The 18,465-nt window shown below is 42.6% G+C and overlaps 2 protein-coding genes across 4 annotated transcripts; one reads left to right on the top strand and one right to left on the bottom strand.

Annotated features, from left to right (window-relative positions):
- Nucleotides 1-6,134: 6,134 nt before the first annotated feature.
- LOC108571315 (carcinine transporter) lies at nucleotides 6,135-11,881 on the top strand. The gene is made up of 12 exons (XM_017933325.1): nucleotides 6,135-6,295; nucleotides 6,484-6,965; nucleotides 7,540-7,761; nucleotides 8,534-8,707; nucleotides 8,789-8,892; nucleotides 8,977-9,131; nucleotides 9,242-9,410; nucleotides 9,480-9,728; nucleotides 10,046-10,260; nucleotides 10,839-11,020; nucleotides 11,101-11,279; nucleotides 11,671-11,881. Exons 2-12 carry the CDS (start codon nucleotides 6,894-6,896, stop codon nucleotides 11,879-11,881), a joined length of 1,932 nt encoding a protein of 643 aa, XP_017788814.1. The 5' UTR covers nucleotides 6,135-6,295; nucleotides 6,484-6,893.
- Nucleotides 11,882-12,357: 476 nt separating this feature from the next.
- On the bottom strand, nucleotides 12,358-17,198 carry LOC108571331. Of its 3 annotated transcripts, none has more exons than XM_017933344.1 (8): nucleotides 17,053-17,198; nucleotides 16,409-16,516; nucleotides 16,057-16,266; nucleotides 15,050-15,583; nucleotides 14,072-14,141; nucleotides 13,830-13,992; nucleotides 12,817-13,047; nucleotides 12,358-12,502 (listed from the first exon to the last, which is right to left on the bottom strand). In XM_017933344.1, the coding sequence occupies exons 1-8, from the start codon at nucleotides 17,077-17,079 to the stop codon at nucleotides 12,475-12,477; spliced, it is 1,371 nt and encodes a 456-aa protein (XP_017788833.1). In that variant the 5' UTR covers nucleotides 17,080-17,198; the 3' UTR covers nucleotides 12,358-12,474. The 3 variants fall into 3 exon arrangements, with proteins under 3 accessions (XP_017788833.1, XP_017788835.1, XP_017788834.1); XM_017933346.1 differs by having other exon boundaries at nucleotides 12,358-12,490; XM_017933345.1 differs by lacking the exon at nucleotides 17,053-17,198 and adding an exon at nucleotides 16,831-17,031.
- Between the last annotated feature and the right edge of the window lie 1,267 nt (nucleotides 17,199-18,465).

The raw sequence follows: 18,465 nt of genomic DNA, 5'->3' as shown, positions 1-18,465 counted from the left end.
AGTTTCACGAAACACATTGGAGGGAACGGGGGCAAAATCGGTGTTCTTTTCGAGAGAGAGAGAGAAAGGAAGAAAGATATCAAAAGGGGGGAACGAAAGAAACAAGATTGGCGTAAAAAAAAAAAAAAAAGAAAGAAGAAGAAGAGAAACGCAGAAAGGACAAAATAGGGAATTGATGAGAGACGATTATAAACTAAGAGACTTTTTATTAAATTGATTATCTTTTTTACAATTTTACATATCGAGGGAAACCAATGTGTCTGCTCCACGTCTGGATATTAAGGGAAAAAAAAAAGTAATAATAAAGTATATATACGTATATAATTTTTTTACTGTTGCGAACGATATTGCCAAACTTAGCGTATAAGGGAAAAGAGAGAAAGAAAGAAAGAGAGAAAGAGAGAGAGAGAGAGAGAGAGAGACGTCTATCTAGCTTTTAAAAAGAAACAAAATAAAAAGATAACTAACGAAACAACAAAGGGGGAAAAAAAATGATGAAAATAAGTAGGGGTTAGGGGATAAATGAAAAATCGTTTCGGCGAGTCGCTCGTTACGTAGACTGGAGCCTAAACCTTGATCTCTTTGCGATACACACGTCCATTACATCACATACTCACACACACACACACGAGAAAAAGAAAAGAATTATCGCATACACCGACAGAAACACGAGAAAAAAGAAACATTACACCATATGCAAATTTCCCATAACGTTATTTTACCTCGCGGTAGATCCTTTCGATTTCGAAGCAGAACGAAATTCTCGCAGACGAAACACGGTCGTCTTCCTAATCGCGAAAATTTCCCCTTGTAGAAAGAAAGAACAAAAAACACAGCTTTGCCTTACAGAACTATTTTCTGGATGACGTTCTTAAAGAAAAGAAGAAAATAAACAATCATCGATCTACCAATTAAAGCACGTATATCGATGTGTGTCTCTATAGAAGAAAAGCACAGAGAGAGAACAAAAACGATTTATTCCAAAATGTCCAAAGGAGAAGCACGCAAAAGAAAAAGAAACAATGCCGAGGCGCAAAGTGTATCCTGTTTTTCTTTTACATTCCACGTAGCAGAGAGAGTAGAGGGAAAAAGAGAGGACGTAAGAAAGGGAACGCGAGAGAGAGAGAGAGAGAGAGAGAGTGGAAGATTGGTGAGAGAAAGAGAGAGTGAGAAAGATAGGAAGGATGTGGTTATGAACGAGGGGAGTGAGAGATGGAGAGGAACCACGACGGAGAGGACGGCGGTGCGCGTCCTTCCGCGTCTTGATGAAAAAAAAAAAAGAAGGAAACAAGAACTCGATCGCTCGCCTGTTCTTCTTGATTCGCAAAACACAATCGAGAGCCGCGTTCTTTATCGACGGAGATTTCTTCGCGCGAAATTGGTGGCTAAATTTTTCATAGAGAAAGATACTTCTTCTTATTGTCAGGATAGAGGAGATCTTTCGTCCTTGCAATCAGCGGAAATTATACGTATACGAAATGTCTAGCTGCTCTATTTCAGAAAGAAATTGCACAGACAACGCGAGTATTTATTTTCCAAATCACGAAAATATTCCTATACGATCGATCTCGTTTAGATCGTTGTTTTTTTCTTTTTCTTTTTTTTTTCCGACGATCCAGACGAGGAAGATCGATCGATCCTCGAGATGATATTTGCGAATGGAACGCGTTATCGAGGGGCAGAGAGAGAGAGAGACAGAGAGCCTAATTTAGGAAGGAAGAGTGACGAGGAGAGAAGAAGATTTGAATCGGTCGTGCGGAGAGAGGCGGGCCTTGTTTGCCAAGGGCGAAAAGAAGATGGGAAACTAGGAAATGGTATAACGGCCGTGTTTATGATCGGGAGAGAGGGTAACGAGTAACGAGAATGTGAAAATGAGGAATACAAAATGAAAGCAAATTATATTATATACGCGACTGTGATTTTTTGGAGAGACTCTCGTGTGCGAGGGGTCGATGTTCTACCCTGAAGGAAGCATGGCTCTTGTTGTGGTGATCTCGCGCGTCTCGATCATATTTCGAAAATGATCTCGAGCCTAGCAGACTTTTTCTCCCCTTCCCTCTCCCGCCTGTTGTTGAATATATCGTTATGTTCTTCTCCGTTGTTGCTCCTTTTCATTTCTTCTTTCGACGAAATAAAACGAAGAACCTCTGCCGACACGCACACGTAATGTACAACAATACTAAAGGACGATTGAAAAGAGATAGATAGAATTTTGCTCGAGATCGTTTTAACGACAGATCTTCCCTCCTTTACGTTGATCGTACAGATCGAAAGAGAGAGAGAGAGATATAGAAAAAAAGAAAACGAGAGACCGTAGTTAGAGCCACGCTTCCAGAATGAAACTCATACACGATAATATCTTATCGAACTATTAGTTGTTAGCCTTTTCATCGTCGAGACTCCTAGAGTGCGTGCGATGCTTCACTAGGGAACGTACGTGAGAGCGTATTTAAGTATATAAGCATTAATTAAAAACGAAAGAAAGAAGAAAAAAAAAAAGAGAATTTTTCGAGGAGCGTGTGCATTACGCTGTATCAGTGATGATGTGCGCTGTGAGGTGTAGAGAAAAAGAAGAAGAAATCACGATTTACATGATGAGGTGTGTCCTGTTTGAGATGTCACAATTTTTGCGAGTGGAAGAATAAAATCCGAGAGGAGAACGAATGAGCTGTGAGAGAGAGAGAGAGAGAGAGAGAGAGAGAGCGGTTATGTTTTTTCATGGAGGGATGATGATGTTGATAATGAAGTTGGCTCGTGATTCGACGTGAATCGCGGCGTCACGTTCGGGAAATGGGGACGAGAATCGTCGATTTGTATGAAAAAGAAAAAGAACCAGAAGAAGAATATAAAATACGAAGAATGGGAATAAAATAATAATAATAATAATAAAAAAAAAAAGAAGAAATTGTATAAATTTTGTATCGTGACGCGGTTGAAGATCGGAGAACTGTTTACTGAGAGATCGATTCGTTTGATCTGACGGTTTCGTTGAGATTATCGATGTTACTTGAAATGAACGTGAAACACGCTGTTAAATAATATACTGTTACATAGATATGAACGAACGAACGAAGAGGAGGAGGAGGAGGAAGAAATAATCCACGCATATTCATATATCAAGCACACAAATGAACATTATTTTTTCTCTTTTCGAGAACGATCTCAACGACGACTCCAGGTTGCAGTTACAGAATCTCCGCTCTTTTTTCTTCTTTTTCTTTTTTCTTTCCTTTTTTTTTCTGAAAAAGATATTCGAACCGCGGTTGCCGTTGTACGTACGAGACAATATTTTCGATAATATTTTTTAAACGATCGAGTCGCGAAACACGAGGCCAACGCGCGATAGAGCTGTTGTTGTTCCAAAGCGTCAGAGAGATTGCACGGTAATGGAAAGGGTGAATGATTAAACGAGAGAATGTGAAAATGAGAGAGAGAGAGAGAGAGGATGAAGATGGATCGATCGTGTGAAACGATGAAAGTTTATCTAGAAACTTGTGCGGTGACACAATCGATCCGAATCTTCGAATATTTTTTCCTTCGATACCTTCCACGCTGTTTAAACGTGTCGAGAGAACGTTACGATACAGTGTATCGCGCCATTACCGTGCATACCGTGTGATTTAAAGCTTAAAGAGAGTTAATAAGAGATGCAGATGAGCAAGACAAAAAGAAAACGGAATGAAAAAACTACAAAAAAAAGAAGAATTAATAATAGGAATAAACAGAGCGAGAGAGAAAGAGAGCGAGAGAGAGAGCGAGAGTTTAGAGTTAACTGGGAGAGGAAGAGGAGAGGAGAACAAAATGAGCGTGTTGTGAGATTGACTCTTTTTTGTGGCGATATTTGCGGAGAGAGAGAATGCTGCTGTCGAGTGCTGCCGATCGACGATCGGACCAAACATTATAATTTACGCATGTGAAAGAAATTTGGGCGATAAACGTGGGCTGAAACAAAAGAACGAGAGAAAGGGTTAGAAAGAAAGAAAGAGAGAACAAAATAACGAATAAACGAGAACACGAGAGAGTTGGATGGAGTGTCCTGTTTAGCCTGCCACTCTGTAATTTTGCTCACCCTCTCCAATTTCTTCCCTGATATCGTCGATAATGGTAAACACCGTATATAAAAACGAGGAAGGAGAAAATTACGAAACTCGACAGATTAATTTTTTTATCGAATAAAAGATACTTGGATTCGACCGCTGGTTACTGAGAATATTTAACGCGACGAAGAAATTTTTATTTTATTAGCGAAGATGGGATTTTTACCGAAACGGTGTTCAGTTAAGGTTGCACGATAATTTTGCCAAGCGAGAGAAAATTGTAGAATAGGAGAGGGTGCGGCATAGGCAACGTAGCTGCGAGATATTTAACGTATCCTTCGTTTCTTCTTCGGTTTGTGTCAGTCGTGTGGTTTGCGAAAGGAGCCTGTGTTCTGTGAAGAGATTCCAAATGACAACGACTATATGTGACACATCGGCTACATCGCTTATCTGAGTGCCAGAGCGATCGTGGAATGATTGGGGGACGATTCTTTCTGGAAAGTGTGTTCAACGCGTACGGATCGGCCACATTAATGGATCAACATGAGATTTATTTAAAAAGCGAGGAAGAAATGATGAAAGAAACGTTGTTGAGAAAATTACGAAGTAAATAGATCGTAAATCATCGATCGACGAAAACAAGTATGAACGATGAGATCCAACGGTCGCGTTATAAAGTTCACCGAATTATTTCGCCAAATTAACATGGTCGTATTATATCGCGGTAATTTTGTTTACGGGCAGACCCGCGAAACAAATATTTATTTCGCGAGAAATCATTAATGTGGCTGGCTGTACCCCGTCAGTGTGTGTACGAGAAATGATTATACGAATCGCCAAGCGACAGTGCCATAATTAAAAAAGAAAAAAAAAAAAGAAAAGTTGCAAAAACAGTAAAAAACCCCAAAAAAAGAGAGAAAATCATTTTCGACTGCTAACATCGCGATTCTCATCGTCCTGCAAAAACTGAAACAAACGAGAGAGAGAGAGAGAAAAAAAAGAAATGGAAAAATTGCGTTCTGTGTATGTCTCCTATTAACGATGAAACAAGCGAGAAGAAAAAACGAAAAAACCAAAAAAAAAAAAAAAGTAATAAGAAGGGTAAAATCTTGTATCGAGAGGAGAAAGACGAGAAATCGTTTGATCCCTTGAGAGATTTATTACGTTCGACCATCGAACGGGAAAAATCATTGCGAATTTCTTGCTGAAACACGTGGTCCTCTCACGTGTTTGACAAATTTCCTTTCCTTCTTTTTCTTTTCTTTTCTTTTCCTTCTTGTCTCCGACAAAACGAGATTGTCTAAGAATAAAAATTCAGTTTTTGAATCTGTAACCACACGCAGTGCTGCCATTAATTACCAGTCGTCGTCTCTCCACCAATCGAGCTTCTCTTTCGCTCAGTTCTGCATTTTTGCCCAACCTCCTCCTCCTCCTCCGATAAATCGTTCACCTCGACCCCCATAGTTTCCTCATATCAGTTTCGACAAAAATGCGGAAAATTTATCACCACTCGTTCCGTTGGTCTCGCACACATGGTCTCTCGAAACTTGAACAATTGCCTCGTTACCGTCCTTTTACTTCATCAATTGGATTACCTCGGATTAAAATGAAGCCGTACACCTCGCGATACCGAGAATTCGCCGGCGATCTTCGTTGTTGCAGCAAAAACACCCCCTGAGCGATTCGCTAATACCGAATTGTTGCAATGTTTCTCGATGAATCGAATTAACAAGATTAACCAAATTCCCACGAGAAATGTCGAATTCTATCGTGTACCACGAAGCAAAATTATGAAAATAAGAAGTGTATGAAAAAATTGGATATCTAATTGGAAGGGTAGTTGAATGTAAAAATTAGAGAAGAGACGGAGTGTAGAAGGGGCGACGAGGGCGAAAAGTTGGTAAAAATGACGCAAAAAAGTCACGCGGTGTGTTGGAAGAATGAATCGCGGCCGCCACGCAGCATGTGTCAGCAGTGTTCCTAATCCCTCCTAAGTACCCTTAACCCAATTGAATTAGAAGGGCACACCCCGTGACACGCGTCGCTGAAGTCGTTTCACCTGCATTTCCTCGATTCTTCTTTCCGCGCGTGGGACGCGTCGCGAGTGCGTGTGCGAGTTCCAATTCTTCTCTTCGATCGGAAGTATCGTCACGAACGGCGACACAGAAGGCCGTCAATCCGCGTTTTTAATGAACAATATCGGTGTTTTCGCTATCAAAATTCCGAAATAACTCAATTTGTTCACCGTAAAAACAAAGGTACCATTTTTCCTTAAACAAATTTCTCTATACTCGATCATCCAGCACAGTGTTCTATCATACGAGTCACCGTTAGGATAAATTTTCTGCATAATTCAATTGCTACACATTACTCGACCTTTTTTTCTTTTCACCTAACACAAACGACACACCCGTACATTTGTAACAAGTGAGTTTCCCCCCTTAAGAAGAGAGTAACGATTTGAGAAAAACTGTCACGAGAAGTCGAGAGAGGTTTGTGAAGGATGTTGAGTGAGCCAGTGATCGTCGATCGTATATTCTAACTGATCCAAACACGTTTTTTGGCTTCGTGTCTTACCAGAACACACTAAATACCGCCTGCTCGAGGGCTGTGGCCATACACACTGTCTAAAATACCTACTGCTTTTGTCCGGTTCGTGGCGACCTCGAGGGACGCCCTCGTGTCACGATCGAGAAAAGAGAGAGAGAGAGAGAGAGAAAAAGGCGCATCAGGATGGAACGAATGGCACGTCGCTCGCACTGCCATCGGAAGGGAGGCTAATACACGTCACGTAACGCGTTTCTAAGGTATCGGGAGACGTTTCGGTAGCCTGGACGTGGGTAATTTTCACGAGAAATGGAACACTTGGATGAGAATCAGGCATCTGGACCTTCGAACGCGAGGACAAGCGGAACCGCGGACGACGAAGTAAGTTGTTCGACTAGTACCTTCATTTCTATCGATGTTTAAGCGTTTCACAGGATATCGAGGATTTTGATCAATTTGTTTTTATTGCTCGATAATTGTACTTGAATTTTGGCAGAGACACTTGGTTTCGTTCTTTAGGTGACTTCACTCGTAGAAGTTGTTAATTCTCGTCGTTGGCAGACGAGATCGAGTAATTCCAGGATTCTTGAAATTAATCTTTCGAAAAGGGGTTAACGATACGTTCTGTGGTACGCGATAATTTGTGAAAATGGAACGTTCGTTAATGGGGAAATATTATTATTCTTGATATCGATAGTGACAGTTAAAAAGGAAAAATGAATTTTAGAGAAAAAGCAGCTTTTAATTTGCATTTGATTAATAGTTGAATAGTGATCTAAAAATGGTACAACTGTGGAGTCTATTTGGGCAAATAAATAAAAATTGACGTTTTTGACGGTTAACGTTTTATTATGAAACTATTTTATTACAAATATTTCAACGTATATTATAGTAAAATGTGCAATATTCTCGCGGTATGGAAAGTGTTAAAAGGGTGAGGTTTGTCTTATCGCAGGATGGCTTCGATCTCGACGATCTTTTGCCGATTGTTGGCGAATTCGGTCGTTACCAGAAGCACCTTCTATGGCTGGTGTGCCTTCCAGCCTGTCTTCCTTGCGGCTTTTGCGCGTTTAATCAGCTCTTCATGGCGGATACGCCACCCCATTGGTGCAAAGTGCCAGGATTGGAGAATTTGGATGTTTCTCGTAGGAGGAGACTCGCTATTCCGCCTAGTCAGGTGCAAAATTCTCCTTCCAAGTCGTTGATTAATTAGCTTTCTTATCCTTGAAAGTCCACAGTTGCTGCTGTCTTCGTCAATATATAGCTGGCTAATAAAGAAATCCTTATAGTTAGTCCTCCGTCTTGCCGAGCCAGGTAAATTCTTCTTCTAAATCACAACTTTCTATCGTCGAAAATTCCTAGATACAGATAATCTCGAAGAATTTAGAAATTTATAGGATACTAACTGCTAGGACTACGAAGAACACATTTAACCCTTCCGTACGTCATCTAGCATGCAAGAAAAAACTTTTAGTATTTTGACATTAAACAAACGTACGTTTTCTTCATTTATCTTCCACCATCGAAGAAGTTAGAATTCGCGTGTGGAAGGGTTAATTCTCGCTCCTTGTTGAGTACGTTAATCGCTAAGTCTGTAAGTGGATCAAGCAGTTGAAAAATAAATTCAAGGCTACTGTTGGTCTTCCTATTTGTCCTTTGTAAAGAAGCTAAGTAATTGCTAGTACATTTGGCTTGTTATATCTCCAAGGAGATTCGACTATTTCTGCAATGAAGGTAGACGATCGAAAAATAAATCTAAGGCCAAGAAGATAACGTAAAATTCTTCTTTTTTTCCGGTAAAAAAAATCACCTAATTACCCCGAGGTATGTACATATTCGACGCTTCGAGGAGGTAGAAAGATCGTGCTTGAACAGCGTACACGCCCAAGCTTGCCCCAGAAACACGTCTAATTTGGCCGCAGTATTGTAACAATCGGTTTCATAATTAGGACGGCAATGAAACGTACAGTCAATGCACACGATACGATATCGATTGGACGGCGGAAAACATTTCTGTCGTCACGACAGCCTCGTACATCCCGAACGCATCCTGGCCCGTTGTACCGTGCGATCATGGTTGGGAGTACGAGACCTCGAAAGTGACATCTTCCATCGTAATCGACGTACGTTCACCTACTCACGAGAATTTCGAACAATTGTACCGTCTAATCGCGGCAATTAATCGCGTTGTCGAAACTTTACAGTTCAATCTGGTGTGCGACCATGCGATTTATCCAACGATCGGTTTGGTCGCCTTGAACACAGGTGGACCAATAGGAGTGTACCTGTTTGGCACTCTGAACGACAGGTAACTAAGAATTCCAAACAGAAATTACGTCAAAATGGGCAGAATATAATAGAATACTTGTTTGTTATTCTTATTGTCACGTAGAATTGGTAGGAGATTGTCATTCTTCACCTGTCTGGCGACACTGATCACCGGTGGATTTTTGACGTCGATAGCGAACAGCTTTTGGACATGGGCTGCGACCAGGATGGTCGTTGGTTTGACAATTCCAGCGATCTATCAGATCCCCTTTATCATATGTAAGAACCCTCGATAAAACGAGATTAACGTGATACTCGTCTGGAAGAAACGTTAATTCGCAGAAACACCGATTGTTAATCTCTCTCTTTCTAATTTCTTATCGACGCAGCTTTGGAACTGGTCGGACCCAATTATCGATCATTCGTGACAGTGATGACGTGCAGTTTTTACACGATGGGCCTCTGTATGCTGGCTGTCGTGACCTATTTGATAAGAGATTGGAGAACGCTGGCTGTAACCACGAGTGCACCCTTTCTCATGTACTTTCTCTACTGGTGGTGAGTAATTACGTCCACCGATGTCACTGTTCAATTTTCCCGTGGAAACGTGCGAGATCACGATTCCAGGTTTCTACCGGAATCGCCGAGATGGTTGTTGGCGAAGGGTCGATTAGGCGAGGCGAACGATATCTTGGAGAGGTTGGCCAAGGTGAACGGGAAGGAATTGCCGACTTCTTTCACGCAAAAGTTACGGCAACGAATGATGATGTCACGGACGAAGAGCGAAGAGGAGCGATTACGCAGTGGACCCGGTGTTCTGTCGCTCTTTAAAACGCCGAACATGCGTCTGAAGACTTGCCTGATCACTCTGAATTGGTGAGTCAAAGTTCAAGTATGATAACGCCGGTGAAATCTGATCGAAATACAACACGCCCATTTTTACCTGTGTCATCGTGTGCGTAATCGAGAGAGATAAAACGAATGAAAACAACCGACGCGGATACGCATTTCTTTCGCAAGTGTCATACTTTGATAAGAAATCGTGTCGACATATCGACGTAATTTACGGATGTTTTTGTTTCTTTTCTCTCCTTTGATACCTAGGCTTGCTTGTTTTGCCAGTTTAAATGCCCACTCATTTTGTGACGTAGATTAATATGTACGAATTTGGACGATCTAATTCGTTGTTTCAGGTTCGCCAATAATATGGTGTACGTAGGTCTGTCGTACTACGGGCCAGCGTTGGGCAACGAGGAACATTTGAGCTTCTTCTTCTCGTCTTTGGCGGAGATTCCAAGTTACATGGCCTGTTGGGTAGTGATGGATCGATGGGGTCGCCGCTGGCCTCTTTGCTTATCAATGGTGCTGGCTGGCGTCTTTTGCATCGCCACAGTTCTCTTATCAGCTGGTATTCAATCTCGATTAACCCTTTCGCCACGATTGCCTGTGTCAACTGTGCAATCGCGTCAAGACTAAACAATCGTGACGCTTTTCTACATTTTTACGTCGAATGATCGAATTTAACAAGCATGCTTGAATACCTGCTATTTTTAAATTTGAACGCTATGAAAATGGGAAAAATATGTTTAGAAAAAGAGGAATTAGAAGTATGGCTGTTCGCGAAGAGCCTTCCGCGAGATTCGATGCACAGATAAAAATCCGTAGATTGTCGAACTCGTTGAAAGATTAACAGAAGATTAGCTCGACTATTTTCACAAACTTGAACGATACGACGACGAAGCTTTCATCTTTCCTCGATGCAATTCGAGTGTGCTGAAGCTAAATTAAATCGTATCTTGACAACTTGACATATAAAACTTATGCAAAGTTTTGTCCATCCTGTACGGTTAGTGTACAGTGGCTGTTTCGTAGTGGCGAAAGGATTAATAAGAGGAAGAGAAAGGAGAAAAAGCATTTCTAAGTTGTAAATCGTCGAAGATAATCCGTGAATAATGTGTTTTTTTTTGTTGAAATGTTTGTTTGCAGATGCAGTAGTGACCACGCTGATTCTATTCCTCTTATCGAAATCCGCGATATCGGCCTCCTTTCTAATTATATATCCGTTTGCCGGTGAACTTTACCCCACGCAACTGCGCGGCGTAGCGATCGGTTTCTCTGCTTACATCAGTGGTCTCGGGCTTATCATTATTCCTTTTGTTACTTATCTAGTGAGTAGATCGTAAATAAGCTTATCGAGTGGCCGCGGTCACACGATTTCTCCCCGATGTATTTGCGTCATTTCACACAGGGCAAGGAGAACTTGGTACTGCCGTTGGTGATACTCGGTGTCGTCTCTGTGATCGGTGGACTGTCTGGCCTGCGTTTGCCCGAGACGCTGCATCATCGATTGCCCCAGACTGTAGAGGAGGGAGAGCTGTTCGGGAAGGATTGGACATGTGCCGATTGCTTTCGTTGCATTCCGATCAAGTACGAAACGAGGCAACAGAAATTCATTATTTAACCCTTTCAGCACTTTCGGGACTTTCGTTACTTGACACATTGAGGACTGATGACTTTCGTTATTTAACCCTTTAAGGACTGGGGACTTTCGTTATTTAACCCTTTAAGGACTTTCAGAATTTTTATTATTTAACCGTTTGCAGGTTTTCAGTACTTTCGTTATTTAACCCTTTGAGGACTTTGAGTATTTTCATTATTTAACCCTTTGATGACTTTAGAGACACTTTCCTTATTTAACCCTTTGAGTGTTATTTAATAGTTAGACTGAGGAATAGTTTCCAATTTTGTTCTTTAGAGTGGAATCCGGGAATAATGGTAGAATGGTAATAACTTTGTGTATCATTTTCATGGGTTTCAGACCTTCGTCAGCTGCAGCATCTTACGAAGATCTGTCAGCCAGAGAGACGGTGGAGATGCACGAGGTGCCTGAAGCACCCATACCCCAAAGACTACTAGAGGAGCAGCAGAGACCAAGCAACGCAAGTGTGCGTCGCTTGGTTCGCCAGTCTAGCGTGATGGACACGCAGCGGGACTCGGACGGATCCATTAAGATGACCTACTGGTTTTAGATCTGAATCGAGTTTTGAGTTTGAAAATAAAACCTACACTGCTAAACAGTAGACATATTATTCCCCGTTGTCTCCTCTCTTCGTCAAACTTCCTCGCCTCTCTTATCACGTGGAACAATCGTAAATAGTTTATTTGCTCAATGAGAAATTCGGGTACAGTTTTTTGGAGACTTTCAACGCCTAATTGCCCATTGAATAATCCATGCTTCTCCGAAGTGGTCTTATCTCGAGTGGTCTCAACCTGGACTACTTATAATTTAGCGGAGCAAAGTACACCATTTCCCCCTCCCGTTTCTCTTACTTTTCCAAAGAATTCCTCCGAGTTAAAACCACGACGAAATTTTTCAAATAAAATTGCCCGACAGAAAGGAAAAGGGATATACTTATAGCTAGAAGAAATAAAAATCATCTCTCTCGTGTACATCTTGCAATTTATTCCCACAGTTGGTATACAAAACACGAAGATTAAGGGGAGGAGGAAAATTAAGAAAGATCGTGGTGTTTGCCATGGAATACACTCGTTTCTCGCGTTCTCCTCGTCTCTTCGTCCGAGGAGCGTCATCTTTCGCCCGTATCCTCTCTTCTATCGCTTCTTAAAGTCGAGTGGTTCTGTTGTAGCAGCTACAAGTACGTGGATCACTATACGATTTCGATACCGTTGCCCCCTTTAACACTAGAAGGATCGTCCAGGTGGGCAATCGACCCATCGAGGAAAAGTGAATTTTCGTGTAACTTGAAACGGCCGATGGGAGAGAATTGTTCTGTTATCTATGCCAATTAGACGTAGACGCGAACGTGGAAAAGATAATGTGAAAATATGACAAACGATGATACCTGTCGGTTATTAGAAAAGTCACTTCTGTTCCCTAATTCTTCCTTCTAGTGTTAAAAACTCTCCCCGTTGTGTGTTCTGTTTTTCTCAAACTTTTCTTTACCTGTCCAGTAATCGCTGCTTTAGCTCAGGTGGATAGGGTACGTAGATGTAATGATCGGGCATCTCTTCGTTCGTAATAGCTAGATTCTCGTCCCCTTGATCTCCTTTTCTTCTCACGCCGCTTCTACCCTCGCCGGGACCACTCTGATCGTGTAACGACGACGTAGCCGTGAGATCTCCATCCGTGTAGTCTAAACTTCCTGATCCATCCAGTCTGTCTTCGTCTGCTGAGCTAAGAGCGAAGAGAGAGAGAGAGAGAGAAATTCAATAGGGGCAGAGAAAATTGACAGATAATCAAGATCGTGTTCGCAACGGTGTATCGTGCTAATTAATTAGAGTGCATAAAATCCACACGTACTTCACTTCTGTCAGATAAGTAGAAAGATACGTTTTTCGAGTGGCTGTATCTCTTCTAATATTTTTTAATTGCTCTCGATGGTTTCCGCGAAGAAACGTGGAAAATTACTCGAATCTTTTCTTTTTCTTTCTTATCTCCACATAGTTCTTTCTACATTTGTGTTATGCAGATTGCCTACGAAACTTTGCACGAAAGTATCGGAAATGGTCGAAACGACCTCGAGCGTTACTATCACTCGGCAGTATCGAGTAAAAACGAAGCGCGTGTTGTTTTATTTAAATGTGGAAAAAAGACGAAACAATGAAAAATCGTGGAATATTTGAATATTTTCAAATGTAAAAACGTGCAACGAGCTTCGTACTTTTATCTTGACCAATTTTGTTTCCCCCCTCGCCCCGCTATCGGTTCATACGTTTCCACGAGTTTCACAGTTAATAAAGTTATATTCGGATTATTGTTACATGTCGTTCGGGATATTTCATATTCGTCGCTATCTCGCCACGAATCCGTACATTTACAGGCGCGTGTTTAATTGTCCCGCTGATAACTACTTTTATCGCTGGGTGCACTTATGTAAATAGAGACTACGATAAATCGCGAAACACAGTTACGAGTGGATATATGTACGTAGATGTAACTTGTCTGGACGTACGTACTTGAACAGCACCCAAATAATGTAGTAGCACATGTAACTCGCCGTGAAGAGAACGACGAGGAAAATGGTCAACAGGTACCAGGGTGTGTGCCTTTGTTGCCTCTTCGTGTCCTCCCAGTACCTGTCGCAGCTTAGGTACCAGCATATCGCGCGATTCAGTTCCCCTGGATCGAAGAAGAAGAAGATGAGAGAAAAGCACACAGTTTGATCGAATTGTGTCGATTACGCGAGAAACGAGCATACCTTCGATCTCCTGGAAATCCCTGATCGAGAGATTCGTCAAAAGTCCAGCGATGCAATCGCGTACAAGAATCTGTCGATTGGATCGAGAGGATAATTAATATTGCTGCGAAATAAATAAGCCTGTTTCTCGTGATATACGTGCTTGTTATCTTGTTCTTTGCTGTTATGTGCTAACTACTACGTGTTTTATTTGTTTCTTTCTTTCTTTTAGTGACATGTTAGTCTACGAATTTTCTGTTTTTCTTTTTCGTTTTTAATACGACAATGTTAGGCGAGTGTGGAAAGTTAGATGATTAATTTCAGGGCATGGAGATTAAGCGAAAGATTAGCATTTCTCATATTCAATACTCTACAAAGGACAAGGTACTCATAGTTACTCGGTGGACGAAAGCGTTATTACAAGAACCCAAGCTTCTTTTCAAGTACAGTAATTTACACCCAAGTAATGAATTTTCACATACTCAACCCCTGTATCGAATCTGTAATCTCTTCGAATTCCATGGAATTCACGAATTCAAGGACAGCGACAGATACCTTCGCAACTATTCCTCGATCTCATCGAAATTCCCTCGGAACATTCGGAGACGATTCCGACCCATCTATAATCATCTTAACCCTACGTTAGTCGGGTGAATTTTCTCCCTAATGTTAGCCTGGTAGAGTCTGACAAACCCCGGTTCAATTTTTGCTTTGAAAATTCAATAAATCACGCTGTAAACTTCATTTAACCCTTTCCCCAAATATACGTAGGTAGAAAAATTGACAGTCAGGCTGCCTATTTTTGTGCTCAGACGTATCTGGGCTGAATAGTTGCGTTCACAGGTTTTCATCTATCGTCCTCAGAGCTTCAACGCTAACTTCATTCAGCGAATTTACAGAAACTGAAATTGAACCTGACGAATAAAATGGTAACAGCGAGTTCGTCAGACCCCACCAAACTCTCCAAGGTCATCAATACCCTCACGAGGTCGAACTAACTTCGCACTGCAGCTTCAGCTTCTGCAGCTCTTCGGGCTTGCAGTTGGACTTGAGCTTCCTCAGATGCAATCCTTTGCGCCTCTGTTTCTTATCTACAGCCGGCAGAGCCGCCTCCACGAGGTTCTCCTCGTCGTCCTCCTCGTCCTCCTCGTCCTCGTCCTCGTCCTCGTTGTCGCAGGCGTTGCTCTTGTTGTCCGGACCAGCGATCTCCACGTGATAAGCTGTCCCCGGCAAACGATGATTCTCCAGTGCACCGCTGTCCTCGCGATGGCAATACTGCTGGATATTGGTGACCGCTCCTCCACCGGTAATCGTGCAAGCCTTATCGCCTACGGGGTAGGTCCTCGAGAAGGTTCGCGACTCGCAAGGCAACACCGACGTGGAACGTTGCTCGGTGTTCTCCTTCCAGACCTGTATATCGGTGCTGTGATGACCTGCCTCGTCGTCCACCAGGGAACTCTCGAAGTCCCGGTTACCCAGCACGTCGCACCTCATGATGTCGCAATAGTCCGCGAGGCACACCGCGTCCTCCGCCTGTTCTCAAACCATTGCATTTAGAATTGGCAGTCAGTCACGTTTTGTAACGTGGAATAGAACACGGGATATTTCAGGTGTTTAACGAAAGTTGGACGCTAGGTTGGCTCTGTGGACCATTGGTAAATTGAGGTGAAAGTTTTTAGTGGGTGAAGGAAAATCTTGTACTGGAGAACATGTTTTGTTGGCTAATGAAGTTCGTATACTTGCATCTAAGAGAGAGTACCATGAAAGTTTCTGGTATCGGGGGGATTTGATTTTAACATCGTTAGCAAAGGATTTTTCTATCACCAAAACTGTGGCACTGCAAATCTTGCACTCTGTATATCACTGTTTTAGCATCGATAGCGAAGAAACTGAAAATTTGTTCTAATTTCACTAGAAATGCACGTGAACGTGAAACTAACGAAGTTGTTTATGCACAGAGATGAGAATTGATATTTTTCCAAGAGAAATTGCAAAAACCAACTCACCGTGTTAACGTTACTTTTGTGTCTGTTATCGAAGTGGGCATCTAGGTGTTTCTCTGCGTAGAAGGACTTGCCGCACAGGCCGCAGGTCCATTGCGACGGCCTGTGCTGATGTTTGGCCTTCTGCTGCGGTCGAAAAATATCTCGGCTCTCGTGAAACGGGCATTCCAGCGGCAGCTCTACCTGATATTTCTTCAGGATTGGCATCCATCTCTGAAATCTCGAGAATGCTGAAGCGCTATCGCCTCGTCGTTCGAACAATCCCTCCCCTTAACTATACATCGAACTTCGTCAACAACCGAAAACGAATCGCTTCTGTCAAGGACGAGAAAAAAAGGAAAAATTTCTCTTTTACCTTCTGCACTATCCTCCTCACCACGGACGCTCGATCGCGGGGGCATGATATTTTAAATACGCTGGGTCCTGGCCAGGGGATCACGGACAACAGTAACACTATCAAGACCTGCGAACGCAAGAAAACAAAACACCCGTTCAAAGCGGTAGTTAAGATTCGTCCTTGTCTTGATTATTATGTTCTTTCATCGTCGATAAGTAGAGTTACGTTGCAATTCCGTTTCGATCCCTATCGTCCTACATTCATTCGTGACGTCTTTTCTCTCGTATATATCGTCGAACATTAAACGAACGATCGTGCAACGGGACTCTCTCTCTCTCTCACTCTATCTATCTATCTATCTATCTATCTATCTATATATATATACGATACGTATAGGTCTGTATTTGTAAAACGCTCATGGATTGAAAAATTTCACGCACTCTGATCGTTCTAGTCATCGTTTCCTCCGCCCTGAACGAGCCCTCTCCCGATAAAAACCGATCGCTCAGGCACCACGTCCCACGTCCGATCACCGTAGGGTGGAAAAAATTGATCTCGTAATGACGCAATCTCTCTGACGTGACGAATAGAGGATGACCATTCCGCCGCTGTCGATACAAACACTCGTCAAATCGACTGCTTTCCCGACACACTTTAATTACCTCGAAATGGAAGGGTTGGGTCTTCATTCATAGCCCAGATTCGCCTAGCGACAGTCGGCCGTGCTGGTGACGACGATCAAAGTGGGTAAACCCCGCCCGTTCACCACGAATCACGCGATAATCCTGAATAATACGTGCCACTAACGATTCACGGTCAACTGGGGACGTAACGGGGGTTGCAGCCAGGATCAACTATAGGGGTGAACGTCGACATGGCGTCGTAGTCGTCACTTTTCCTCAAACAGGGATGAATCCTCGAGGGGTGCTTAATTGTACAATCGAGAACACGATTTTTTTCTCTCTCTCTCTCTTTGAAATTGTCAAGGAAAAAATTTCTCAGATAGAATATACGAGATGCTTCGATCGTATCGGTGTCGATATTACATAGAACAACCGATCATTGGTGAACTTTGAACGTTGCACATTGCTCCTCGAATAATTGAATTTTTTTCTATTTTTCATTGTTCTATTTCCGACTGTATTTCCCTACCGATTGTTTCGCCACAGTGTCAATGCTAATTTACCAGACAATAGTCGCGAACAGATATCTCGGAAACGAACGATTCCCACGTACACGTCCACGTCGTTCCACATTATTTTTTTCCCCTCCAGACACGTGTTTCGAGCGAAGCGTCGTACGGGCCTGCACGCGGCGTCGGAGTCGGCGTCGATGACGCCGCGCCGACGCAACGACGCCACCGAGAAACGTGCCGGGCGCAATCGTTCGGGTTAAATGCGGACTGCATGGTGAAACGGCGAGTAAGAAAGGGAAAAAATGAGAAGTCGGTGATTTTCTAGCCGCCGCGAACGTCACCAACTGCGCAAAGGGTCACTGGCTACTGGTTTCAATCGACGATTGAACTCCTTTCCGTCGATAAATTCATAAATAAACGTCGACGCGTCTCTAGGCTGATCGAGGTTCACTCCATAGGGTGTTCAGTTTTAGCGACCAACGATAAACTCTGTTGCACAGCGAAATTTCGTCCCGCCAGATGGCAAGAGGGGAGAGATTTTCGATTTGTACGAAACTCGACGTTGCAGGAGCTTGCGATATCACGGTTCGCTTTATTTCTTCCTCTGTTTCTCTCTCGCGGAAGATAATTTTCGATTCGGGGTATCGAAGCGCGGAACGTCTATTCTGCGCTCGAAACGCTCGGCTCTGTCGCGTAAATGGGTATCGATTATGCAATACGAGCGGCAAAATCGGCCCGCTTCAATTATGTAACTTTTGTCGGCGCACAGAGCTAGTTTTCTAAGCCTGCTATGACATTTAAAGTAATCACCCGGAGTCGGGATAATGTAGTCGTTTTAGCAAGGATCTATCGCTCCGATCTGTCGACGTAGATCAATTCCAAATCAGCCCAGAAATTTACCATACTTTCGATGTTAACGTACACTACCGATCCGTCGATA

The sequence above is a fragment of the Habropoda laboriosa genome, unplaced genomic scaffold (genome assembly GCF_001263275.1).
Source record: "Habropoda laboriosa isolate 0110345459 unplaced genomic scaffold, ASM126327v1 scaffold57, whole genome shotgun sequence".
NCBI classification, from domain to species: domain Eukaryota; kingdom Metazoa; phylum Arthropoda; class Insecta; order Hymenoptera; family Apidae; genus Habropoda; species Habropoda laboriosa.
The sequence above is the reverse complement of the archived record's forward strand: the minus strand, read 5'-3'. Positions and strand labels throughout refer to the sequence as shown.

Coding starts and splice junctions, on each gene's coding strand:
- LOC108571331 (XM_017933344.1), bottom strand. CDS start 17,079: ATGAAGACCCAACCCTTCCATTTCGAG. Junction 14,142..15,049: donor AGCTGAAGCTGCAGTGCGAA/GTTAGTTCGACC, acceptor TCCAATCGACAG/ATTCTTGTACGCGATTGCAT. Junction 13,048..13,829: donor ATTATTTGGGTGCTGTTCAA/GTACGTACGTCC, acceptor CTTCGCTCTTAG/CTCAGCAGACGAAGACAGAC.
- LOC108571315 (XM_017933325.1), top strand. CDS start 6,894: ATGGAACACTTGGATGAGAATCAGGCATCTGGACCTTCGAACGCGAGG. Junction 9,411..9,479: donor ATGTACTTTCTCTACTGGTG/GTGAGTAATTAC, acceptor TCACGATTCCAG/GTTTCTACCGGAATCGCCGA. Junction 11,021..11,100: donor TTCCTTTTGTTACTTATCTA/GTGAGTAGATCG, acceptor CATTTCACACAG/GGCAAGGAGAACTTGGTACT.